This window comes from Squalius cephalus, assembly GCF_949319135.1.
Source record: "Squalius cephalus genome assembly, chromosome: 23".
Taxonomy (NCBI): Eukaryota; Metazoa; Chordata; class Actinopteri; order Cypriniformes; family Leuciscidae; genus Squalius; species Squalius cephalus.
Genome location: NC_137144.1, coordinates 6,838,081 through 6,865,809, shown reverse-complemented (window position 1 = coordinate 6,865,809; position 27,729 = coordinate 6,838,081). Strand labels below are relative to the sequence as shown.

Below are 27,729 nucleotides of genomic sequence, written 5' to 3'. Positions count from 1 at the left end.
ACAAAAATAAAATACTTGCAGAGTACTCAACTCCAGAAAAGAGATGACATTACACAAGTGTCCATTTAAGGCTGTCACATTTACATTTAGGGAAGTGAATGTGAAAGCTCCAAACTTCCCCAATTACTGTGTGTGTGTGTGTGTGTGTGTGTGTGTGTGTGTGTGTGTGTGTGTGTGTGTGTGTGTGTGTGTGTGTGTGTGTGTGCGTGTGTGTGTGTGTGTGTGTGTGTGTGTGCGCGCATGTGTGTGTGCGCGCATGTGTGTGTGTGTGTTGTTCAGGGATACCTTATACATTATGGAGACAAAATATCCCCACAGAGATGGCAATATCCAAAATCCTTGTCCTTATGAGTATATGTTTTTGGTCCCCATGAAGAAAACAGCTTATAAATCATACTAAGTGATTGAAAATGTAAAAATGCAGACAGTTTTGTGTGACGGCTGGGTTTAGGGGTAGAGTTAGTGTAAGAGGACATAATATACAGTTTGTACAGTGTAAAAACCATTCTGTCTATGAAAAGTCCCCATAAAACATGAAAACACAACGTGTGTGTGTGTGTGTGTGTGTGGTTCAGGTATACCCTATACAATATGGAAACAAAAAGTCCCCGGATGTGGGTATAAGGTCCGAAATCCTTACACTTGTGGAGACATGTTTTGATCCTTATGATAAAAACAGCTTATAAATCATAATAACTGGTGTTTTCCGAAAATGTAAAAGAGTTTTCTGTGATACGTAGGGTTAAGGGATTAGATAGATAGATAGATAGATAGATAGATAGATAGATAGATAGATAGATAGATAGATAGATAGATAGATAGATAGATAGATAGATAGATAGATAGATAGATAGATAGATAGATAGATAGATTTTCCCCTTTCAAAACAATCACCTAATGTCAACCGAGTTTAGCATATGAAAATCAAGTCAAACACAGAATAATGCATTTGTCTCTGCTGCAATAGTAGTTGCTTCCTCAAAACCTCCGATAACAGTACAATGCTTTGATTAAAAAGGGAACAAAGTTCTCTCGGAACTTCACTTTGGCCAAACGCTGAAGTTTATGATTCTCAGACAATAGCACATGTAAAAAATGTCCCTCAGATTGACTGACTCAAGGCCACAACATCACGGTCTGTTCACCTAACTCTGGGTTTTCCATTGGCCAGACTATTGCTCATGCTAGTCATTACAAATACAACTCAATGTAATTTATTAGCACAGTGGTGCAAAACTGTTGAATATAATCCATGAGTGAGACCTTAAAAAAATCTGAAGCAATGAAAATAGTTAAAAAATCTATTTTATAGTAGATGCCGTTTAATGAAGGCCTGCCTCATTCAGTTCATTCAATAATCTTTCTAAAATGAACATTTTTGGTCAAATGCATCATCTGCCAACTCTTTCTAATAACAAATAATAATTATAAGAAATTAATAATCTAAGAGAAGGTGGAGATGCATATAAGGCCATCCCATCAACTGGATCATGATTGGTTAATATCCCTTGAGAGTGTCACAAAGTAAAAATCACGAGTCATCGCCACATTTGACCTATCAGAGGCCAGATCTGTCAGTAAAGTCAGGCTAATCGCTCATGGGCGATACAGGAAATTTAGTCTTTTTTTACATCAGGACAGTGAAGCTGAAGGCAGAAGAGTTTAAAAACAAGATTTGCCCATTTGAAAAGAGATACCACAGTACAGCGCTCTTGTGAAGTAATTTCCACGTTATGCAATATTCTGTAAATAAGTGTGAAACTGTGAGATAGACACCACAAAAGAAGTTGTATGATTGAAGGGCTTCATGTTGCATTACAGAATGGAAAGCTGTGTTATTTCTCCTGTAAGTATATGAGATTGTCTTCTCTTTCTCTTTCCAATTTAAACATTTCCAGGCAAAACTAAAAAAACTTTTGTTAAAGTAAAATGTTATCTTTTTTTTTAATGTAATTAAGTTGTGCATAGTATAATTATAGAAGTCGAATTTGGAGAACATTTAGTAAATTTGTAACTAATTTTAAACGGGTAAAAATAAAAAAGTGAAAGAAAAAGCTTTTTTTTTTTTTCAGTTGTCTGAAGAAATAATTCCGTATGACCATGACGCCCGGCCGATATATGACTTCTACCCATATCTCAGTACTGACCCTGAGACTCATCCCGGTGAGTTTTTTTAATATTCATTTTTGATTCTTGTTATCTCATAGTGTGATGGTCCTCGTCATTTCCCACTGGTTCTCTGTCTGAGGTGCTAAATATCCAGAACTGGTTTGTTGGTCACTGATACTGATACAAAACAAGTCATTCCACAGCAGAAAAACAATCAAAAGAAACAGTTTTGAAGTGAACTTTGAGCTCAGTTTTGTTCTCCCTTGCTGTTTCTGATGGAAGAAAGTGGCTGGGACTACACAAGTGTTCACGCTCATCACAGTGAATTTGAGCCGCCTCAAGGAAACCATTTCACTGAGCTTCATCCCACCACATACCGCTATGGAGACGTGGAGTCCTTCCACCCGTCTGTGGACGCAGGGATGGGAACACTTCTACCTGTGATTCCTCCACAGGTTAGTGTCATAATGGTATAACATCTCTTATATTTACTTATTTATTTTAATCTTATATGTACTGAAATTGTTCTGTTTTCCAGATGGTTTGTTGTTGCTAGGTAAATATAGATTTTAGTGTGTTGACTCTATTAACTGTGGCCTCTCAACACAATAAAAATGAAGACAAATATTAAATTCAGTAAAATAAGAAAAACATTAGAAGTGTGTCTATTTTACTCTTTACTAAAAATTAAAAAATGAATATTCCTTTTTATTATTAATCATTAATAATAATTTAGTAACAAATAGAGTACTGCAATCAGTGAAAAGGTCTGAGAGAAAGAAATGATAAAGGAAAAGAAAGAGAGATGGACAGGATGTGAGTGGAGGAGACAGACTGATTGCTCAACACGGTCTTTCCTGACTAAAGACTGTTGCTGCTACACAACGACACACACACACACACAGACACACACACACCGTTCGCTAAACACAATCACAGTCAAACCTCAACTAATGACAGCCTCTGAGTTTACTGCAAACTAGGAGTTTTGAATTTGATTTAGTAAAATAAGCCATTTGAATGTAAATGTCTGACCAAGAGCAGGTCACAAACATACAGTACAATTACTGTAAAGAAAAATTATTGTCCTTGTTCGACAAAGTATATAAATGGAGATGTTTAGCAGAATATCCCAGCTGCTCTTCTCCATAAAACAAAAGTGAATTAGGTGTTGTGAAGCTCCAAAAATGACAAAAACACACAATAAAAGCCTCATAAAATTGGGCTAATCCATACAAATTAGCTTCTGTTGTTGTTTAAAACCAGTTAGTGCCAGTTATTAGTCCTGTCAATCACAGTGATGACTGCCTATAACACTGAAACAAATACTCCTAACTCTAACATCATGTCTACACCGCCTGCATCCATTGCAAAAATTAGCGCTGTAACAGGGTTATTTTTGCGGCTGATCTTATAGCATTTGCATTTGTAGGAGTTTCCCTTTCAGACGCAAAATGTATGGGAGGAGAAAACTTAAATGAATCATGCAAGGTGATTTACTAAGGCTTGCGCTCGTGAGTTTACTGGTATTTGTGCCATTATTTATCTCCCAAAACAATCATGTCGCTGATTTGCGCTGGTCTTGGTAGATTGTGTTGGTCATTAATGGAAACGATGTGTTCTTTAATTTGCTCGTCGTCAGTAGATCACACGCAGAGTGAATCGAGATAATTGTCATTTTTGGTCCCACTTTATATTAAGTGGCTTTAAGTACTATGTACTTACATCGAAAAATAAGTGTGTTCAGGTTGTAGGGACAGGTGTGGTGGTATGGATGGGTAAAAGGATGGGTTAAGGTGTAAGGGAAGGGTCAACAGTGTAATTACGTAAATTAATTACAGCTGTAATTACATGTAGGTTTTTTCAAAATATAAGTACAATGTAAAAACATGTATGTTCACAATAAGTCCATTGTATCAAATTATTTCAGTGTAAGTACATTGTACTTAAAGCCACTTACTATAATTTTTTTTTTTTTTTATATATCTTTTTTTTTGCGAGGTTCCAGTTCCAGAAATATATATTTTGAGCCAATCAGCAGAGCCGTAACACCACGAGGCTTATGGTCCACAGTAAAATGGCGTCCTGATTATATGATGGCTGAAGTCCGCCATTACCGAACTTGCCCTGCACAAATACAGCTCTCTGGCAAAGCATATCAAATATTTGTGATCCATTTCATCAATAAACAAGGTCACATCTGAACATCCAACAATGGAGACCAATGTTTTGTTTGTTAGTTTGTTTTTTTGCTAGTTGCGACATCTAACAGTAGGCACTAACTTAACTTGATCATGCTAACCAGTCAAAACTTTACCCCTTGCCTCAATGCATTTAAGCACGGCATTTTTGAATGAGATTTGAGAGCTAAAGGAGGGCAACTTTCAATCAGATGAATGGATAACAGGTATTACATCTCTTTAAACGAGTTTAAAATAAGAGTAAACTTTCATTTTAGATACACCCCTATGATTACGAACATAGCTAAATAATAAACAGGCCATATGAAAAGTTTACCGATATGTGTTTGTTTGGTAGGATTCTGCTGATAGAATTGAAACTTTGTGGCTCTCCGGGATGATTTGGAAGCAAAACGTGATGTGCACTTGATTTGTAAATGTGGGACCACATCATTGTGTGTCCCTTTCTGTTGACACTGAGTTTTTCCACTTCCTCTTTCAATGTAAAGCAATTCTGTGGTTTCCGAGTATTTGGTACCACTAATATAAGATTATGCTAAACCAGCATTTTCTGCTCAGAAATAAGTGTGGGAATGTACATTTGATAAACTTGTCAGAAAAAAACATTGCTTGATCATTTGCATTTGTCAGACATTTTGCTTTATATTTTCCTTTATCCAATGAAATGAGTCTCATGACAAATTTTTTTTTTTTTTCCGCTAATTGTTGAGAAATATATATGAATTCGTACAATCTCATTCACATGTTTTCGTATGACCTACTCACGCCCCACTGAGGGTTAGTTTTAGGGTTGCAGGTTCATGCTTTTTTATTAAAAATCATGTTTTCTCTTGAGTTGGTCATTGATTGCTTTGATTTTGTGAGTTGTGCCATGGTCAGCATGATAATCTTCATATGGAGGTAGGACTAATGATTGTTGGCGTGTTTCTACAGTATACGTACGTCCCCCACACACTGTACCCGCGGTCCCCGCTCCCCCACTGCAGTACTGATGAGGAGGACCCCGGGGGACGCAGTCCACCCTTTGAGGTGTCAGAAGGAGAGGAGGACCACGATGGACATCCGTGCACCTCCAGCACTCTATCAGGTGAGCTCTCGAGCCCCAGTCCAACGTGAGGTTTTTATGGTCTTGTCTCGGACTCAACCCTCTTCTGGTCTCGACTTGATTTACCCCATGATTTACTCTCCCTCAAGCCATCCAAGGTGTATATGACTTTCTTTTTTCAGATGAACACAATCGGAGTTATATTAAAAAATATCCTGGCTCTTCCAAGCTTTATAATGGTAGTGAATGGCGGTGCTGATTTTGAAGTCTAAAAAAGTGCATCCATCCATCATAAAAGTAATCCATGCGACTCCAGGGGTTAATAAAGGCCTTCTGAAGCGAAGCGATGCAATGTGCAAGAAAAATATCCATATGTAAAACTTTATAAACTAAAATAACTAACTTCCGGCAGACGACCGTACGCATCGATTTACGGTGGAAGACCCTTGATCTGATGCATTGATGAACGCGGAAGCGCAGAACACCAACAAAACAAAACACCAGTCACGAATTAGAAGTCTAAAACGAGAATTTTTACAGAGAAATGTGGGAGGAGCTTGAGTTTGTTGCCCAGCCCTGTTTGTTTGAACCGCGAGAGGCGTCTAAGCTTACGCTACTCCTACATCCTACGTCATACAACGTCAAGTTTTACTCTTGTGGCGTAAGTCGACTTGCGTAGGCCGTCTGCCGGAAGCTAGTTATTTTAGTTTATAAAGTTTTACATATGGATATTTTTCTTGCACATTGCATCGCTTCGCTTCAGAAGGCCTTTATTAACCCCTGGAGTCGCATGGATTACTTTTATGATGGATGGATGCGCTTTTTTAGACTTCAAAATCAGCACCGCCATTCACTACCATTATAAAGCTTGGAAGAGCCAGGAAATTTTTTAAATATATCTCCAACTGTGTTCGTCTGAAAGAAGATAGTTATATACACCTAGGATGGCTTGAGGGTGAGTAAATCGAGGGATAATTTTTGGATTTGGGAAGGGTGAACTATCCCTTTAATATACTGTAAGAACATTACCAAAATACCAGGTTTCTACTTTTAAACACTCCAGAATATCTTTCCCCATAAACATTATTGTACGCACATTTATATGGTAATTAACAGCAGTTCACTAATGCTATCTACAGATCTCATAGTGTACTTAACCCACAACATCCCTTTTAAAAATTGTGTTTGAAAAGAAATTCGTATCAAAAGGGAAGCCAAAGGGATTGTGTGCCATCCAGACTTTAAAATGAGTCATTTTCTACAGGAAACAAACGGAAAGTGCGTCTCTATCAGTTCCTCCTGGACCTCCTGCAGGACGGAGACATGCGGGACTGCATCTGGTGGGTGGACAGAGAGCGAGGCATCTTTCAGTTCTCCTCCAAACACAAGGAGACACTCGCCGGCCGCTGGGGTCAGCAGAAGGGCAACCGCAAGAGAATGACCTACCAGAAGATGGCCAGGGCCCTGCGCAACTACGGCAAGACCGGCGAGGTCAAAAAGGTCAAGAAGAAACTTACGTACCAGTTCAGCAGCGACGTGATGAGGAGGATGACCGTGGATAGGAGGCAGTATCATCACTGACACTCTGGACACAAAACATTTCCTATACATCCAGTGTCTCTTACCTACAATGTCACTATTCTCCAATTCTCTCCTGTCACTGTTCTGCAGTCAAAATTGTAATCTCAGGGATATGTAAAATGTAGGGATGTGTAATATTTGGGTAGCTGACCAATGGACAAATGACGTTATTTTGCAACATTTTTTTTAGCTTAAAGTTTATATATGTGTATAAGGGAACGAGTACATGCTTGCAGGTTTTGATGCCGTAACTGGTCACTGTTTTTTCCTTTAAACCTCTTTAAATCAGCTTTTTGATTTCAGAATTCTTCATAATTACTTCACTATACATTTCAATAGTCCAGTGATGTGACAAATGGATTAAAAAAAAATCCAAATATTCTCTCAATTAATATAGTCATAAAAACTGCACAAAAAAAAAAAATTAATACTTATTTTTTTAAATGCTGTTTAAAGTAATTTAGATGGATTTAACATGTTATCCTGCAGGACATTTCAATGTATTCCGCTATTTTGACAGTTTCTTGTAGGTTGACTCCCATTTGCTTCATCCACATAAATAACTAAAGCCTTAACTTATTTTACGCTTATTAAAAAATGTTTTTCTTTATATTATGTGACGGTATCACACTTCTAAATAAATTAACCTGGAAGTCTGCTTATTTACTTCCTACTGGGTTTCTTGTTGTATTTGTTATAGCAAAACAGTTAATGTTGTGAAAGATAGGAACGATTCTAGGGACTTACAACAATTTAAGGAGCATTATTTGCTATTATTTGTGTAATTACATACTTAATAGCATTATCACAGTGTAATTACATAAAAAACATTAATTTGACAAGTACAGCATGACAACCATGCAACCTTTTTTTGTTTTGTTAATACATGCAGTTTTCCTATTCAGCCTGTCTCATGATAATAATATGATGTATTTTTAAGCCTATGTTCATGGTAATACAATTTCTACTATTAACTAAACTTTGAATTACTTTATTATTCGAATTGGCAATCCCCCAAAACATAATACTAGTGATGTTGCTCTATGCTGCCACCCTGGGGACAATGAATGATGATGATATGAATGCCTCATAAACAAAAACAAATGAATTTACAGAACTTGTTTTTTCATTGCTCTTTAGGGTATTTCCAATGTTATTTTCATCACTCAAAAATGCATGCTGCAGTTGTCATCTCGAAGGATTTGGTTTCTGTTATTAAAGTGGAAATAAATGGTGGGCAGAAAAATGAGAACAAAAGAGAAACCAGAGAATGATAGAACTGTCTTTTGATTTGTTTTCCAAAGAGTTCAACAGAAACCAAAATGGGATTTGAGTACACAATATATAGCACAAAGAAACCACAGCAACAGAAAATGAAAAATGACTACCACAGACCGACTGCATAGAAAACGTGTGCAACTTCTGTCAAGTTTATTATCACATTGTTTTTGTTCAGTTATTAAGTTAACAGTAGTCTCAAAATGGAAAAACCTAAAAACTAGATGTACGTAACACTATACACAGAGGCTTGTGCTGTAGAACTGAACGTCATGGATAAAACAGAGGCACACGAAAATCACATGTGCGATATCACTGAGCTAGAGTGTGTCCTGCTGAAACAAGACCAATGTCATGGCTGTATTGTGCATCAAAAATACAAAAATTCAACATTTTGAAATTTCACATAATCAGCACACTTCCATTAGAATGTTCACACACCAACAAAAAGCAAGAAAAAAAAAAGAAAATCACCAATTAACATAATAATTCTTTAGACAGATCACCAGAGATTGAAAATAAGCTAGAGCTCTACTATGTTAGTGTATTTTTATTTTATTTTAAATGACACTTTCATATCTTTCCTCTTTAGGGTATTAAATGCACCATATTAAATGGTAATACATGTTCTTTAAACTGGTTATCATTGTGCTGTCATTTAAAAATCTACAAACACTGCTCTCTGTTTACTGTAGGTCCGGCTGGAAGGATTCCATAATGATGGCATTTTGCGGTCTTGAGCAATAATGACATGATGTTGAAGCAATTCATATTCAGTTGTTGGCGGCGTCAGCATGCCTGATCCAGTTGTCTTCCTCAAACTCTTCCTCTGCTTCTTTGGGAGCTCTGGATTACAAATACACAAAAAAATCAACGTTTATTTTGCACATACTGACTATCGAAAACTGACTATGGGGCCATTGGCTTCTAAAATGAAATATTTAAGAGTCAAAAGACTTTTAGAGTTGCCAAATAACAGAATCACTCATAGTTTGTTCATGCTTCAGTTTTGTGGATGAATGAATGAATTATGGAAGTTACAGATCAAAGTGATTTGAAGAACTAAAAGGAATACAACTGAAAAAAAAAAAAGGCTCATAAGTAGGGCTGCCCCCGATTAAAGATGTTCTAGTCGACTAGTCGTCCTTCATTTAAGCCTTTAGTCGACTAATCTCACGTTTATATGAATTTAATTACTTAAATGTATACTGGGGGGAATAGTAAACCATATATATCCTATTACGCACTCAAGCGCACGCCTAAACCTTGCCGGAAAGCACCAGCAAAAGTAATGATTATGAATGTGTTGGAAAAAATAGCAAGGAGACATTTAAATTATTTATGAATAAACTAGTGTATTCTGAGTCAGTGTCGGCAGAAAAGATGAAGTTGGCGATGCTGACTCACCATCTCCGCTGTAGAGTGGACCTTTAGAGAGAAATGCACCTTTCATACGGATTTCATAATTCGTGTTCGATTTGAATTGGTTGGTTTTAAAGCACTCCATGTCATGCAGTAAGTGCGCTATACTTCAGCTTCCTCACTCCGCACAAACACCTGGATATGCACCTAATAATAGCGCACACTTATCTAGGTTAACGTTAGAGCGAACGGCCAAGTTACTTACATGTTTCAGATGATAATCCATATTTGAGGTCGATGTATAATAGGCGAACGTTTGGATTCTTTGCCCGAAATACTGTAATTACCACAAGGACCCGCCGTTAACGATCTGTCCCTCACGGACTGCGTGACTTTTTTTCCTGTGACTAACTGACTAATAGAATTTTGGTCAACGAAGCCTCTTCTCGCGTAATATGGACTATTAAGGGGCAGCCCTACTCTACTAGTCATTCATTGCTGGATTTTTTCATGGAACATTGATAGGAATGTTTGGGTGAAATATTCCTTTTATAGTAAATGTTAGTGTAGTGATTAACAAGACGAATTAAAATGGCACTTCGTTTTAAAAACATTTTGCTGTACCTTATGTAGCGTGGTTCACACTTTCCCTGGACCACCTCCTTAGTCAGCTCCACAGCAATGATGTCAGACTGAGGCACCTCAAACATGGGCTCCAGCAAGAGCTTCTCCTGAAGGACCAGAGAATACACACATCAGAGACACTAGAAGAACATTCATAACTAGATTAATGTTTTCTGCTGTTTACCATGATGGAGCGGAGACCCCTGGCTCCTGTCTTCCGTTCCAGTGCATAACGGGCAATTGCCCTTAATGCATCTGGGGTTACATTCAGCTCACACTGGCAAAAAAATCATAAAACCAGAAGATAAATAACTAGATTTGAAAGTGCCCATAATGTCACGTGTGTGATATACATACTTTATCCATACTGAAGAGGGCCTGATATTGAGGGACCACTGCGTTACGAGGCTCGGTAAGAATCTGCACCAGCATCTCCTCGTCCAGACTGTGCAGTGGGACCACCACAGGCAGACGGCCCACAAACTCTGGGATCATGCCGAACTCGATGAGGTCCCGTGCTTCAACGTGCCGCAGGAGCCGGTCCTTTTCCTCAATCTCGGCCATTGCGTCCACTTCATTCCCTGAACTGTTGGCCAGATCTGCAGCTGCTGCAGCTCTACGTCCTTTGCCCATGTTAGAGGGCGTCCCAAAACCAAGATACTGTAGGGCACAAGAAGAAACTATAACACACTGAGAGTCAAACAACCTGCAAATAATTGTACTGTAGAAAAGTCACCTTTTCATTCTTCCTCCGGCTGATGATTCGGTCCAGCCCGTTGAAAGCTCCCGATGCCACAAACAGGATGTTGGTTGTGTCCACTTGCACGGTCTCTCCTCTCAACTTCCTGCTGTTCTTCTCTGGGACACTAATGACCGTTCCCTCAAGCAGTTTCAGCAAACCCTGCAGACACACACAAACTTCAACATCGACAATAATCACAGGAATTACACAGTACAGGAAATATGATCCCGCTAGGCCTTTCTGTTGCTTGTGGCACAGTGAATTACTAGATTCTTCTGTCTATCCTATTCTGCATTGGACATCACAGGAATTACTCTTTGCTGGTTTGTGTCCTACTTCACAGGTCAGTCCTTCGAGGTCACATCAGCTACAGTAGGCCACCGAGGTACCTCAAGGTTCAGTTCTTGGTCCGCTTCTTTTTTGTCAATACACACAATACTATTGGGACCATTCATTAAGACACACTGTTTTCCAAGCTTTTTAGCTTAACTTATTGTTGCCTCTCAACCAGTGTATGTGTATCAACAAATCTTGACTTGATGGAATCTTGCCCTGGATGCAACTCAACCTAGACAAGACAATTCAACACAATACCATTATTTAGTAAGTAGGTCAGCAATTAACCGAGGAGATAGTGTTTCATTACCTTGACTACTTATCAGACCACCTGGTATGTGCAATTAACTTTAACAAATATGCTACGGTACATCTGATCCTGAATGAACCCAGTCACACTTCTTAAGCTCATTTCACTGTTTGATATAAGTTTCCCACATTGTCTGGATCTGTCAGATTCCAGTGAGAGAGCAGCCCCCTTTATTATTGATCATTTAATTTTTTTATGTTAATTTTCATATTAAACCCAGTAATGTACAATGTTCGCTAACCAGGCACAATGTAACACGTTTCCAGAAACATGTAATTTTTCTGTCCACACTAAAAGTGTTTAGGACCAGCCCATCTAAAATGGTCCAAAAATGATAAAGTTGGTATTGGTATTGGAAAACCCCTTTTTTTACTTTCTTTGTTTAACCACAATGGGCGTTTTTGTGTCATTGCCCATGACAAATTTGTTATATGCACATTTACAGAAACCTCAATATCGCAGCTCAGGATGGTCTGAGCTCCTTGGAACAAAAAACGATCTCTAGAACACATTTCAAGGTAATAAAAAAAAAAAAAAAAACAGTCGAGCAACTAAGACCAACTGAGATGCTCCATCTCAAGATACCCCTTCCGTAAAACCCCGCTGGACCTCTAGGTTGAAAAATCGTCAATGCAAGTGAACGGGAGAAAATAATTATTTTCTGGTCCCGTTTGAATTGTGCCATGAATGTGAACATATGTTGTCTGTGAATTTTTTATATAATCTTTCATGTTACGAGTTTGACAGTATATGGTATGATTCTTCAGCTAGCAGTTGTGGAAAAGACATAACGAGAAAGACTACATGTCGCCTATGTGACGTCACCCCATAAAGTTGACTTACTCGTGGTTTTCACCAACCTCAACGATTTTGTCCTCTCCCTGAAAGAAGGCGGTGAAGTGCACCAAAGACACCCATGTTTAGCGGGATCCGTGAGCTAGTGTCCGTGTGCGAGTGGTGGTGACGTTTCAAACGCGTCGAAAGCAGCGAAGAGTTGTAGTCCACAAAGTGCTCTCACACAAAGTCTAACCGTATCAAACTTCTACCCGCTAAATTGTAGCATTCTTCACATGAAAAGTTATATAAAAAATTCACAGACAACATATGGTCACATTCATGGCACAATTCAAACGGGACCAGAAAATAATTATTTTCTCCCATTCACTTGCATTGACGATTTTTCAACCTAGAGGTCCAGCGGGGGTAGCGGAGGGGGCGGGACTTACCAGCTCTATATGGAAGAGAAATCCAACTGACCAACAAAAATGTCTGTTGTTTATTTTGCTCGTAGCTCTTTAGATTACATTTACATAATGTGATGATGAGTTAACCAATAACTAAAATTGCACCATTTTAGTGCACTACTTATTTATCAGTAGTTGTAAAACAAAATACATTAATTTATGTATACGCAACATTCCTGACGTTCGTTCAGACAGTGACTCTGATAAGAGATTTACAGCAGTGTGAAGTAGTTCAGTAGGCCAGTAACTGGCAGTGACGGCATCATACAGCTTTGGGAGAGATGAATGTGGTTGAAATATAATCACGTACCTGCTGAACTCCTTCCCCCCCGACATCTCTCAGCTGATGAATTCCAGGCACACTGCCGATCTTATCCACCTCATCCAGGAACACTATGCCTGCAAGAGAACGCGAACGACAAATCACAGACAAGGGTTCATTTCTAACTCTAAAAAGAGAAAGAGGAATCAAAATGTTTCAGTGAAATGTTTAAAGGTCAAGCATGGAGCTGTTTTATATTAGTCAACTTCTGTTCCTCATAATGAAAAAATGTGTCATTGCTTATTAAATTGAGTTTTTATATAGTTGGGTGGCATTATTTTAGTGTGCTTGCTTCATTGGAATGCAGAACATAAATGTACAGTGTTATAAAAGTACGCAATCAGTCTGGCCATCTTCAGCTCCATTCGTTACTACAGTAAAACATTTTATGGCACACATTTTTTAAATACCTTCTCTAATGCACACCAAATAAATCAGTTATGATTTACTGACAAGGATTCACGAAAATGACTAAAAACTCTGTATTATTCATGCCAGGCCAGTAGTTGATGTTACTTTATAAAGAAACACTACACGCCTATAAACTGAACACGTAACATGCATGTGCATGAAGTCACCGTTTCCACAAATTCACGTTTTTGTAATTTACAAAAAGACAATAACAATTCTGTTTTAAAAAAACATGCACTTTGAAGCCCGTTTTAAAAAGTGTGCATTTTCAGGCTTACAAAACGCTGTGGTTGTGTAAACAAGTGGTTCCCAAACTGGGATATTTGAGGTCCATCTTTAAATAACATTAAAACCAAGCATGTATTTCTAACAGGCAAAATGCCACATCTAGTATAAAATTGGGAATATTATAGTGCCGTAAAAACATGACAATCAAATGACCTCATCAAAACCGACTGCATCCACACAGCAGATCAGATCAACGTGTGATCGTCAACCAGTGGATCTCTGAGCTGGAGTGAGTGAGTGGAGGCGGGGCTCATTTGCATATTCATAGAACCGCGCATACTAAATGAGGCATGGGTGTCGAGTTACATTCAAGATATTTTAAGGCATGAAGATTTTTTTTCAAGGAAAAATGATTTATTACAGGGGGACTTTAAAACAATATCTAAAACATTATTCATGGCATTGTAACTGCATTCATGCCACCTCTGAGCAGCATCAAACAGTGTTTGAAGACATCTAGATGCAGCTTGTGCCACTGCAATGCAAAGATGGCTTTTTTTGATACTGATTTCATTTGATTGAAATTATTTAATTTAATTTATTGCTTAATATTAATAAATTTGACAAAACATGACATACATTTAATTAGAAATTAGAAAAATTTGCCTTATAAAGGTAAAAAAAAGCACCTGAAAATCTATTTAAGGGGGAAAATATTGTCCATTAATGGAAAAAGCGTGACTGCAGAGTAAGTGGAAGAGAGGGGGTTCGAGAAGGATGATAAATGCCTCAGGGGGTTCGCCACTCTAAAAAGCTTGGGAACCACTGGTGTAAATGAACGGCCAAACGCATTACAAAGTTTTTAGTTGAAAACGGTGTCATGTTGAGGTGTTAAGATGAAGTGTGAGAGTCTGACCTTGCTGGGCTTTCTCAACAGAGTAGTTGGCATCCTGCAGAAGTTTGGCAATGACAGATTCGATGTCCTCGCCTACATATCCCGCCTGGGTCAGGGTGGTGCAATCGCAGATGGCGAAGGGCACATCCAAGCATTTAGCCAGAGTCTGAGCCAGCAGGGTTTTACCTGGTTCAATGTGAACAATATCACGAAAGGATTAACACAATTTCAAGCTTCAATAAACATCAAAATGAGCAAATTTCATTCATTTGATTTTTTTATTCAGACATGGCACAGATTATAATTATAATTAACTTTAGTACAAAAATATTACCATGAATACAATTTAAATAACATTTTATATTCTGTTACGGTAATGAAAATATGACCGGAAGTTAGATTAACTGTCATAAAAATATAGAACGGGGGGAAAAAAATCTTAATGGTATAAATTTCTTTTCATTTTTCAACATGAAAATGTTCATTAATGCTTCGAAACATTTTCATATTTGTGGAAAATCCTTGGTATTTTCATGAGGTTCACAGTAAAATATAAATTGGATAAATATTTATTAATATAGTCAATCAAGTTCAGGCAGCTGTTAATTTAAATTGTAAATGGCAGGTCCTCCTTCCTTATCCTTAGGGTTGTCTACAAGAGGCTATGCACCAATTATTGTAAAGAAATGTCCACAAGATGGTGCAATAAAGTGTTATGTGGAAAACCTGTACTAACCTGATCCAGTAGGTCCCAGCAGCACAACATTGCTTTTCTCCAGTTTGATATCAGTGTGGGTGGAGTCAAGCACATCCCCGCCCCTTTTGTCTTGAGGAGCTTGCTGATTGGTCTGCTGCTGAACCGATGCACCCAGAGCGTTGCCATGGGGACTGATGCCAGCGATCTGAAGCAGCTCTGAAAGAACAGCGCCACCACTTCACTTCATCTCAATCCAGTAAAGCATGTGTAGTTTATTTAAACACAGAAAAGCAACATGACTCCACAGGAATTCTGCTGTCAACGCTGAACTCCTGTGGGCTACATCTCTCTAAAAATATGAAATAACCAAACACAGATGTGGCTGAGATTTTGTTTCCTCAAAGTTCTACTTTTGGTCAAGTATGGAATGTGCTATTTTTTTTAAGAGTATTTTTTTTTGTGTGACATTTCACAAAATATCTAATTGTATTTTATGGAAGAAAAAAAAAAAGATCATTATTAATAATGGGAAAACTATTGCTTTAACAAAGATTTTAATTTAGAATCTATTTTTGATAAATAAGTCACTTTTATACCTGAGCTGACACATATCTCAGGATCTTAGGCTAGCTGTCACTCTTACTCAAACCATAATGACGTCATCAGACTGGCCTAGTTTCCAGAGCGTGTCCAGTATGAGCCAGACTGGGAGCCCTCCTACTGGCCCATCTCCATGCTATAAATAATGTGTGACATCGGAATGGGCAGAGACCATGTCCTGGCCAAGCTCAGACAGTAACTAGGACACTGAAACACTTTATCTAACTTTATGGAGGTGAGCGATGAGCCCAACTGATCCTGAAGTGGCCTGTATTGTTCACAGATGGCTGATATGTGTACATAAACATAAAAGTCATGTTGTGTCTTATAATGTTTGTGTAACAAACCAATACAAAAGGTGTTTCCTCTGATACGTTATTTTATGTAAAAGTGAAGTACATTAAACAATCACTTACTTGTAAACCGGTATTCATCTTCACGCCTTCTGATCTCTAATTCTACAGAGAGAAGGACAGTCAAATTACTAATGCCACAAAATGAGTTGTGTAACAGTAACAGAAGGGGAAAGGTCAAACTGTGACAGCATAGAACAGTGGTTGTCAAACTTTTTTAAAAGCAACCCTTTTTTTATTTTTTTTAATTGACGCGACCCATATATAGGCGTACAACCATTTACATTCAAACAAGTCAAGCCAAGCATAAAAATACAACTGGGCCAAAGGTGCATTTGACTTTATTCTCCTTTAAGCCACTAGATGGCACAAAAATTCAGCTCAGCACTTTTCTTAACAACCGCTTTTGATGATGCACTGGCAGATCCTTGATGCAAAGTTGATTCTGCACTATTTTGATCTAGCTATATACACAAAGATGCTGATTAACCGGTTAACCGACAGCAAGAGTTTTAACAAATTAATAGCCTACTATCATTTGCTGCATGCTTAAAAAATCCCCTACAAATATTTTAGTTTGTTTTTAAGAAAAAAAAAAAAAAACCAGGTAAGTCACATATAAGTGGCATTTTATTGCATTAAGAAATAATACTGGTAAATAAATGTTATAATGTAGGCCTACTACAAACTAGCCTGGTAATACCAAACTCTGCTACTTCGCTTTGCTTCGTAGACAGAGTCTGGAAGGGCATAATTGAAAAGCGTTTTCTTTCTCGCAGGGGGGGGGGGGGGGGGGGGGGTCACCCGTAAGCCCGTTTTGGTCACCCGTAAGCCAATCACATAACATTTGGTTATGACGTCTGTTATACGCATGCTCAGCCGCATCTAACTTCCACTGTAAACACATGTATGATGCCAAAACAAAACCATCGAGCGAAATACCGGAGTGAACATGGCTGTGCGCGACTTTTGCAGATTATGTGAAGTAAATTTACGCATCCACGGTACAATCAGCGTCTACGTCATGGCTCTCAGCCCGCCCTCTGTTCGTTGATTGGCCGGCTGTTTTGAGGCCGGAGGAAAACGGGAAGATCGGTCGCTATCTCAGACTGAGTACAGAAGCGAACTGAAATTGAGCGGAAGTACGAAGTCTGACGTAGTCAGGCTAACTACAAACATTATAAACACCATGAACATAGACCATGAAATCCTTTAAATGTAACGGTATTTAGAACGGAACAAGAATAAAACATATATAAGTAGCTTAACTATAAACAAGCCAAAACAAAATAATTTAAAGCAAAACTGAAACAATCAAATAAATAAATGCTTCTTGAGCTTTCAATTCATCAAAGAATCCTAAAAATATTTTTTTTATTATGGTTTCCACAAAATATGAAGCAGCACAACTGTTTTCAACATTGATGATAATGATGATAAATGTTTCTTGATCATCAAATCATCATATTAGAATGATTTCTGAAGGATCATGTGACACTGAAGACTGGAGTAATGATGCTGAAAATTCAGCTTTGATCACAGGAATAAATTTAAATAGAAATCATTTATTTAAAATTTTAATAGTATTTCACAATATTTCAGTTTTTACTGTAGATCTGTTTTACTTTTTAGATCAAAAAGATCCTGGCACGCATGTGTCTCATGTTTGTGTGAGCGCATGGTTTTGGGGCCGTGCGCTGAGCGTTTGGGGCCATGCGCTCTTATGTATGTGTCTTGAGTGTTTGGGGCAGGGTGTCTGGATCCTGACACTTCTGTCTAATCTTGGTTTCGGTGTCGGGGTTCTGACATCCATGCTCCCTGCACTTCTCTCTTGTGTCTTGTTTTCTGTTTGGGCACATGACAGATGAGCATATTCGTCTGCCATGTGCTCTTCTGTACCTTGTGGTTTTGTGAGCACATGGCTTCTGTCGGGTTTGTTTGCAATGTGCTCTTCTATCATTTATTTTTGACGTGCATTATACATAGGGAAGGAAACATGGCAGGTAATGAGGGAGGACAGGTGGACATTATGCAAATTGATTTGTGTTTGTTTCTGTGTACCATGTGCTCTTCTGTCAGTCTTTAGTCTTGAAGACAACCTTTGCTTGGAGAGAGCCTTTCCCTTCAGCTTCCCACCATTACAGACAAACAGCTGGTCTGAGGTCCTGAAACACTGCATTATGTCTACGTAAGCACGGAGGGCGCGTACTGGACAGAGCAGTGCCAAGGCTGGGTCTGCCTCCTCCAAGGGCAGTGCTTGAACATGGTCTCGAAAAGGAGTGATGGGCGCGTATCCAGGCCGGGGTCCCAGGATCACGTGAGAATAGGCCGGCCCGAACTCCAGCAACCGAAAATGCCTGCAGGTCCCATACCCTCTTGATGGAGGCAAATGCAACCAGGAGCGCTGTCTTCATTGACAGGAACTTAAGCTCGACTGATTGCAAAGGCTCAAGGGGAGCACTTTGCAGGGGTGGACAGAACCAGTGCGAGGTCCTAAGAGGGTACAAGAGGAGAGCGAGGAGGATTTAGTCTCCTCGCTCCTCTCAGGAACCTGATGACCAGGTCGTGCTTCCCTACGCACTTACCTTCAACTGCGTCGAGATGTGCGGCGATAGCGGCAACATACACTTTGAGGGTGGAGGGAGAGAGCCTTCACTCCAACCCATCTTGCAGGAAGGAAAGCACGACACTGATCGGGCATTTTCTGGGGTCTTCTCGGCGAGAAGAACACCAGGTGACGAAGAGATTCCACTTCAACGCGTAGGCATGTCTCGTGGACGATGCTCTAGCGGAAGTGATGGTAGCCACCACCGCAGGTCAGGGAGTAAAACAGGCTGCAATGGGAAGAGTCGTGGGAGGCAAACAGATCTATCTGTGCGTCGCCGAACTGTTCCCAAATCAGCTAAACCTTCTGGGGATGGAGTCTCCTTTCTCCAGGAAGAGGCTGAAACCGTGAGAGCTCATTGGCTGCACGGTTCAGGTCTCCCGGGATATAAATGGCTCGAATCGACCTCATATGCTTCTGACTCCATAGGAAGAGGTGGCGGGCGACATAAGACGGGAACGTAGACCACCTTGATGTACGCTACTGTCGCGGTATTGTCGAAGCGGACTAGTACGTGCTGGTTCTTGAGCAACGCACAGAAGCGGTGCAGAGCCAAACGTACAGCCAGCAACTTGAGGCAGCAACTCGATGGCACCCCAGCCCGTGGTGGAGGCATCTGTTGAGACAACAACATGCCTGGAAACTCGTTCTAAGGGCACTCCGGCCCGTAGAAAGCTGAGGTTTGTCCATGGGGTGAAGGTCTGACAGCAGGTCGGAGTAACTGGAACTCGGAGCGTGCCTTGTTGCCAGAGCTGAAGCGGTCTCATATGAAGCAATGCGAGCGACCGCAGAAACGGTCTGTGTCGAGAAAGAATGGAGAAGTTAAATTAGGCGTCCTTCAGGTCGATCGCTGCAAACATCGAGGGGAGGAAAGGCGGAGAAGGTCGCCGAGCAATTTCGGGAAGACAATGGTGCCTTCCAGGACCTCGTGACCTCCTCATGCACTTCCGGGAAGAAAGGTATTGGGAGCAGGCTAAGACCCAAAAACCAATCGTCCAGCCACGAGCGCTCAGGACAGGGTGGAGGGTTCTACTCGGCGCCCGATGTTCACGGCTGCCCGGGAAAGCATGGCAGTCAACTCAGAATCTGACTCGGACAGTGCTGGCACGCCCGAAGGCGGCAGCACAGCCGAATCATCATCTCCCGAGGACTCCTGCCCACCTTGTGATGCTGAAATGTCTAAAGATTCTTAAAGGTGCAGTAAGCGATTTCTGAGAGAAACTGTTGATATTCGAAATCAACCCAAAGAAACACACTCTCCCTTCATTGCTCCGCCCCCAAAATACACAGACACACAATGCCTGAGTACATCACACAAAGGGTGAAATGCACGCAAAAAAAATTTCCGCGCAAATACCGAACGAATGTTTGGAAACTCACTTAATTCAAACTCACTTAATTTTGTTGCATTTTTCAAGACTTTTGTATCTCAACTAAATGAATCAAAGACGTCTGCATTGGAAAACAGGACAAAAATACTGAGGAAGATATCATTTTTTTGCAGTGCATGCAACATTTAATTCCATGACTTAATTAATTTAAGACTTCCTGCTCTGGTTTAAGACCCTTTTAAGATCTTAATTTGAGTGAATTAAGACATTTTAAGACCCGTACTGCTGTCAAAAGACTAAAATTAGTGATAACATTTTACAGAAAGATTCAATCTGTTACCATTAGTCAATGCATTAAATATCATGAGCAATGAATAACAATTTTGGCATTTTGGCATTATTTATATATTGATTTTATGAATAAATGCTAAATCATGATAAAATACAAACCTCTGGGAGAGAGGGAACTCTGTTTCTCTGTTTCCGCTTGCTGTCGGCCCGCTGCTGGGAGGTTGTTGTTGATCCGTTTGTAATGATTATAGACGGCAACTGACAACACTTTCTTGGCATACGACTGGCCAACAACAAATTTGTCAAGGTAGGCATAAATCTAAAGACGTTGAGACAAAAGAAGCCCATGTCAGATTTGTTTACTGCATTTCCAAGATTCCAATTCTCAGAACTGCTGTCACAGGATTGGCTTTTAGAAGTTTACTTTCAAAAAGTTGATTTAATTACACAAAAATGAACTAAGTTAATGCAATAATAATAACAGCACTGTGTATGGTGTGTTGGAATCGTACCTTTTTAGGAGGCGGAGGGGGTTTCTGAGCAAATGCAAATTTAACATGCTCAGAGCTCTCTGCTTCCTTGTTCAAACCTTTCTTGGAGTCAGTCTCAGACAGAACCACAAAGAAATGATGGCACTTTTCACATTTCACAAACCGTGTGGAGGCTGTATGGAGTAAAGACAAGACAGATATTCAGTTAATGTAAAAACACAAGTGATTAGCATAGACATGAATACTAGGGTCCATTTGGAAATATTTGCATTCTGTATTTAACATAGTTTGAGCAGTTAAAGGGTTAGTTCAACCTCGTGTCGTTCCAAACTTGTAAGACTTTCGTTCATCTTCAGAACACAAATTGAGATATTTTTAATGAAATCTGAGAGCTTTCTGTCCCTCCATTGACAGTTATGCAACTACCAATTTGACGCTTCAAAAAAATTCATAAAGACATCGTAGAACTAATCCGCCTGAATTGAGCGGTTTAGTCCAAATTTTCTGAAGAGACATGATCGCTTTATATGATGAACAGATTTATTTTTGCCCGTTATTCACATACAAACATTCATCACATCAGTTGTGCGAAACAGAAGCTCAAAGCATGTTTGCTTGACACATGAGAACCAATGAGGTTCATTCTCGTGTTACACATCACGTTTGAGTTTCAGCAAGAACCAATGAGGTTCATTCTCGTGTTACGCATCACGCTTGAGCAAGGGGTTTGTTCTAGCGCGTCATGGAAGTTAGTTTGAGCTTCTGTTTAGGTTCACTAATCAGTGTTTTTATGTGGATAAAAGCCTAAATTAAATCAGTTCATCATATAAAGTGATCGTGTCTCCAGAAAATTTGGACTAAACCGAATTAACTGCAAAGTTTCAGTTGCGTAGCTGTCAATGGAGGGACAGAAATCTCATCAAAAAGATCTTCATTTGTGTTCCACAGGTGAAAAAAAAAAGTCTTACGGGAAATTAACGAGTAAATAATGATAGAATTTTCATTTCTGGGTGAACTAACCTTTTAATATCATATATCATATAATAATCTATACTGTATATGCCATTGGTTTTCAATTGGCTTTGCTTCAGGACCCAGATTTTACTTTAGGCATCATGTGGAGATAAAGCACATTAGTTTTTACAAAAAATAAAACATCCAGGTCAATGATGCGACTCTCACTCTTTTTCCTATCTTTTCATTTATTAAAAGACACATTTTACGTATGAATTGCATTTTTAACAACTTGAATGCATCTATTCTATATTGGACATGGTTTAAATTCTACATTTTTATATTTTATTGTAAGAATAATGTTGATAATGTGACGGTGTTTCAACTATCCTGAAATCACAATGATGAAAAAAAAAAAAAGAAAAGTAGTTAGTTAATAGCCCCTTTCACATGTACAGCCTATACTGGTAAATGACCGTTAACTGATCATGCGTGAACAGCATCTTTTCAGAAAATATCTGTAAATCAGTTCTGGTAATTTCCCAGTTTGAGAAGTTATAACATTACCAGTAAATTACCGGTATGATGCCGAGGGTGAACAAAGAATGAAGATTATTGGTGTGAGCAAGTACAAGGTCAAAACGCGCTGACGTAAGAAGTCTGCTTTGGGACAATGATAAAGCTCTGTCGAAGCTGTTTATGGTAAGTTGTGTTTCTATGTGAACTAGCTGAAGGGGGAGGATTTACAATCCTCTTCTTGTATTTTATACAGTAATGAATTGGAAATCTTAGTTTTCTTAAAACCAGTGCATCTATTCTGATATTTCTTACAGCAATGTCTGTATTTGGTATCTGAGAGGTGACTGAGGATCTGACCCATGTCAGGAATGCAGTGACAGTGTTTACTCATTTAGCCCGGCTTACAGAGAATAAATATTTACTTGTAATTTGATTAATTCGGTTGTATGAGCAAATTAATTAGAGTTATATTTTTTTAGAAAGAGAATTGTCAGTCTGAACTTTATTCTGCTGTTCTCATGATAGCTGCATGAGAGACATGTCAAGACAGCTGTGTCTATAAGGTGATGAGGGTCAATAACACACTACATGTATTCATAAACACATGAATACTCCGCATGTGTAATGATCACCATTGGTCACTGTATGTTAAACTATGAGAGTGATTCATGTGTAGAAGTTTATCGCAGTGCTCTGTGTGGATGTAGACTTCATGTTCTGTTCCAGTGAAGTCCTGACTCAGCCTTGAAGGGAAAAATATCGCCTATGTTTTATCTAATTGTGTATGCGGGGGATGTTTACTATTATTAGACGCATGTTACCATTATAGTTATTACAGAGAATGTTATAACTTTTTACTTCATAGTTACACAACATTAACTTTTCTTAAAAATGGCATTCATATTTTTACAAAATCATTTAAAAGCAACAAACAGATATTTCTAGAACATGGCACATGTGTTTTAAACTAGATGTTTCATTCCTTCCGTCATTGATCTGCCCTTAAAATGGCAACACTGTAATGCACAAGAAAGTGAATGCTAATATGTAATCTAGCACTTTATTTCTATGGTTATTACTAAAACATAATGCACATCAAATACTTGATACTTACACACTAAAGTCTCCACATGTGTACAAGGATCTCCACATTTGGGACACCTCAGCTGACTGCCACCCTTCCCTGCACCCCCACCGCCTGACGCCCGCTTTCCACCCGCCTCAGTTACGCCCTTCTGCAAACAGCATCAGTAGCTATGAAGACTTTATACATCCAACAAACATTCACGTAAATGTAGAAAACTCGATGAGATGATGACCTTTCCGCCGTCGCCATCTCTGGGTGAGCTTTCTTTAGAGGCGAAACACACTGCAGTTTGTGAAAACGATCGGTTGAGCACGAACAGAGGTAGATGAACTTCATCACACACTGGTCTAGTGAGGCTGAAGAGCTGAACATGTGAACGAGAGAAACCTGCAACGAAAACATGCAGAAGACACCAATTAAATCAGTTCGATTACACTTGATGGTATTCCCTGTTATAGAGTTTGCCACTGAAAATACAACCACTTGTGAAAAAGAAGTGTGCTTTAATTGCATTGAATGTGTACTTGAAGAGTACTTCAAAATTTAAAAGTGTATTTACAGATAATATAATAATAATGCAATAAAAGGTCACTTAAGTGTACTTTCATGACTGTGTTTCGTAACTTCGACTTCGTCTTTTAAAAATCGCACTTTGTAATGTCAAATTAATAGTTTTACATTAAAATACATTTTTAATAGGGCTGTCAAACGATTAATCGTGATTAATCGCATCCAAAATAAAAGTTTGTGTTTACATAATTTATGTCTATTATAGAAAATAATTATACACCGTACACACACATGTATTATGTAAAAACAAACTTTTATTTTGGATGCGATTAATCGCGATTAATCGTTTGACAGCCCTAATTTTAAATCATGGTTACAGTCCTTTAACCATATTTTAAAGAAAATAACAGTAATTATGAAATTATATATTTCAATCTTAAGTGGGTCAAAAACGCTTAAGTTCAGCTAACTGCATTTAATATAGATTTGAACTATAATACATTTTTATTTAATTGTAAGTATCCAAAACATTTAGTTCACAGATTGTATGTTATTTCTAAAACAAGTACTCTTTGTTTAAAGTATGCTAAACTGTATTTCTATTTCACACGAACTACCACAAGTTTAAACAACATTATAATATCTTGTACTTGTATGTTATTGATGCTACAACCATCACCTCAGACACAGACAAAGGTCATAAAAACATAGCCTAACAATCGTGAAAACAACAAAAAGTCAATAAAAGTAGACCCTATTAAGAAACACCACTACTGTACAGTAGAAACACTACAATACTGTGATGTAAACATTAGTCGTAATGAATGTATGAAAGAATAATAATACTAATACACTGTCTGTTGATTTATCTTGTGTTGGCTGTGTTTCAAAATGTAGAGCTGCCTATCTAGACATCTTTGTGGATATCATAGGCAACTTTCGAGGATGCCAATGACTGAATGTTCAAGCATGTAAAGCACATACTATTTAAAGGTATAGCGGAGGATTTTTTACTTCCGGGTGGATCACCCATACTATTGGTCCTCCTAATTGTCAATCATTCTGGTGAATCAATCAAACTTTTCAAAAAGTGGAGAGGGCGGGTCTTATCTAAAATTCGGAAAGATCCTCCACTATACCTTTAAATGTTCAAAATGAATAATTAAGCATGTCAGTGATATTCAAATGTTTGTATTGAATATTTGAGTACAACTATGGTGCAAAATGTTAAAATGCTCAAAAATACTTTGAATTGAATGACGGAGCGCAGTAATGCCCCAAAATACCAGGATACGATGCTGCATATGATTGGCAAAATGCTTTTAACTGAACATTTACATTAATTATTACAATTATTATGCAAATATTACTGTATTAAACTGTCGATTTTATGTTAGCAAAAATGCTGGCTAGGTAGGCAGCTCACTAGGTTTTGACAATCTATGTCAAGTAAACACATGATGTCCCTAGAACATCTGTATTTGGTTATTGTTTAGGTTTTGTTTTTTACAACAATACTTTGCATGCAGGTGTTTTTGTGTTGTTTTTTTAAACACCCTGGTTGTCAATAACTGGGAACTAAATACTGTTAGTCGGGCTTCAGAGGCAAAGATAAATGTAGCCTACTTTAACAGATTTTTTGTTTGTTTGTTTGTTTGAGTGTTAAATATATGGTTGACTCACCTTTATGAACTGACTTTATAATCACCCTCGCTGCAGGTCTGCATGAACAGGACATATTTAAAAGCAGATCTGGTGAGAAAAATAAGAGTCTAAATTAAATAACGTTACACACATAGGTTACAGTATTACGTACTTATATAATGCCACAAATATAAAGTAGTGGCAAAGTGCTGTCAGATATAATTATCATTCAATCATTACAAGGCCTATAACTACACGACGTGTCATATATTTTATTAAATGAAAAGTTGACACCAACATGTCTAGCGTTAATGCCGAAAGCAGTGCTAAGACAGTACAGTGCTGAACTACACACGCGCTAACGGCAGACATACTTACTGGAACTCACTGTCCGAGTTTCCTCTAAACACGACTTCTCTCTCACGACTCGAGTCTGACACTAGGATCTGAGCAGAATGAAAGGTTTAAGAAGTTTCATGCCAATGTCAGTGTCTGCGGGTCTCATAAAAGATGTTAGATGAAGTTTGGAGTTGATCAGTGTGATATAACCTCTGCTGTCATGAAGTGTGTCAGCGTGACGTACATAGCCAGATAGAGGTCTGTTTGTGTCACGTGATCGCGAAGGGGCGGGGCCTTGAGCCTGGCTGTTTCCTGTGAGGCAGAAAGTTCATAAACGTCCTCCAGGGGGCGCTTGAGAAACACCAATCCTCCTTTGAGACGCATTCAAATGTTTTGAAAAACAAATCATGTTTTGCTGTTATATTCTATCGTTTTGAAATCGTTTAAATAGCTTTTAAGGGATTTATATTTATTTGATAAACAAATGGGAATCCACTCTATCTGCGAAGTGTTTTTTTTTTTATGTAATCACAAACAATCCTGATTAGTTCGCTGCGATCAGCGCTGAGAAAAGTAACAGTCGCGACGTGACAGCGCCGTTTATTTCACACCTGAATAATAGTTCAGTCATTTTAAGCCAAAATGGGGGTCAACCTTGAACAAATTGTGACAGAAGCAAACTCAACTGATTTTGTACCCTCAATATATCCTAAGCAAAAAAAAGTCCCGAAGAATCCCATTAGGGGAAAGTTTCGAAAAAGACCCAAATTCATTATTTTCTTACGTGAATAGGGTCAAATTTTTTACCTTTAGATATCACCATGAAAATTTCTGAGTTGATTACTTACATCAAGACAAACAAAAATTGTATGAAAAGTTTTTTGAAATTGTTTGAAATTGAAATTGAGCCCCAAACCCCATCTCAGCAATAACAATTAATAAAGGCTGGTTTCTAAAGTACTTCTTGCTGCCTCTATGTATTAATGCTCATGGGTAGCCTATGGGTTCCATTCAGACCTTAACATTAAGTATTTTACGTAATTAGATTATGCACCGTTGCAAACGATGTAAAAAAACGTGTAATATATTTTTTGTTTGTCTTGATGTAAGTAATCAACTCAGTAATTTTCATGGTGATATCTAAAGGTTCAAATGTTTTCACGTGAGAAAAAGAATGAATAGGCTATTTGGGTCTTTTTCGAAACTTCCCCCTAATGGGATTCTTTGGGGCTTTTGTTTCCTTACTCAGGACATACTGAGGATACAACATCAGTTGAGTTTGCTTCTGTTGCAATTTGTTCAACCTTTTTTCATAAAATGACTGGACTATAACTGTAATAATGAAATATTTCTTACAATGATGGGAAATTAACGATGAAAAAAGAACCAAGAGTTATCACACAAAATGACAAAACTTTATTAAAAACATATTTGGCATGCAAAATACAAACATCGATAACAATTGCATTCCCACATCAGAAAACAACAACAAATAATAAAAGAAACAGGTCTTCATCTATGGCTTATTCTCCAGTTACATTTAGTTGTGCTTAACTTTATAAAGTTATAAAAAAAAAATATGTAGGCTAATCGGCTTAAAAAAATAAAGTGACTGTAATA

The 27,729-nt window shown here is 38.4% G+C and overlaps 2 protein-coding genes across 3 annotated transcripts; one reads left to right on the top strand and one right to left on the bottom strand.

The window, feature by feature from the left end:
* The first annotated feature begins 1,546 nt into the window (after positions 1-1,546).
* Positions 1,547-8,211, top strand: spi1a (Spi-1 proto-oncogene a). Of its 2 annotated transcripts, none has more exons than XM_079858700.1 (5): positions 1,547-1,846; positions 2,073-2,163; positions 2,392-2,564; positions 5,244-5,397; positions 6,620-8,211. In XM_079858700.1, exons 1-5 carry the CDS (start codon positions 1,808-1,810, stop codon positions 6,934-6,936), a joined length of 774 nt encoding a protein of 257 aa, XP_079714826.1. In that variant the 5' UTR covers positions 1,547-1,807; the 3' UTR covers positions 6,937-8,211. The 2 variants fall into 2 exon arrangements, with proteins under 2 accessions (XP_079714826.1, XP_079714825.1); XM_079858699.1 differs by having other exon boundaries at positions 1,556-1,846; positions 2,392-2,579; positions 6,620-8,197.
* Positions 8,206-27,209, bottom strand: clpxb (caseinolytic mitochondrial matrix peptidase chaperone subunit Xb). Its single transcript, XM_079858698.1, has 15 exons — positions 26,149-27,209; positions 25,810-25,878; positions 23,849-24,003; positions 23,644-23,764; positions 21,078-21,229; positions 20,725-20,884; positions 16,402-16,443; positions 15,425-15,601; positions 14,710-14,874; positions 13,143-13,231; positions 10,937-11,101; positions 10,558-10,860; positions 10,385-10,477; positions 10,201-10,307; positions 8,206-9,060 (listed from the first exon to the last, which is right to left on the bottom strand). Exons 2-15 carry the CDS (start codon positions 25,862-25,864, stop codon positions 8,988-8,990), a joined length of 1,857 nt encoding a protein of 618 aa, XP_079714824.1. The 5' UTR covers positions 25,865-25,878; positions 26,149-27,209; the 3' UTR covers positions 8,206-8,987.
* Positions 27,210-27,729: the final 520 nt, after the last annotated feature.

Excerpts from the sequence above, each read along its gene's own strand:
- clpxb (XM_079858698.1), bottom strand. The coding sequence starts at position 25,864 with ATGTCCTGTTCATGCAGACCTGCAGCGAGGGTGATTATAAAGTCAGTT. Across the intron at positions 23,765-23,848 it reads GAGATGGCGACGGCGGAAAG|AAGGGCGTAACTGAGGCGGG; the intron begins GTCATCATCTCA and ends TGCTGTTTGCAG. Across the intron at positions 11,102-13,142 it reads GGGGGGAAGGAGTTCAGCAG|GGTTTGCTGAAACTGCTTGA; the intron begins GTACGTGATTAT and ends GTGTGTCTGCAG.
- spi1a (XM_079858699.1), top strand. The coding sequence starts at position 1,808 with ATGTTGCATTACAGAATGGAAAGCTGTGTTATTTCTCCT. Across the intron at positions 2,164-2,391 it reads TGACCCTGAGACTCATCCCG|AAAGTGGCTGGGACTACACA; the intron begins GTGAGTTTTTTT and ends TTCTGATGGAAG. Across the intron at positions 2,580-5,243 it reads CACAGGTTAGTGTCATAATG|TATACGTACGTCCCCCACAC; the intron begins GTATAACATCTC and ends GTGTTTCTACAG.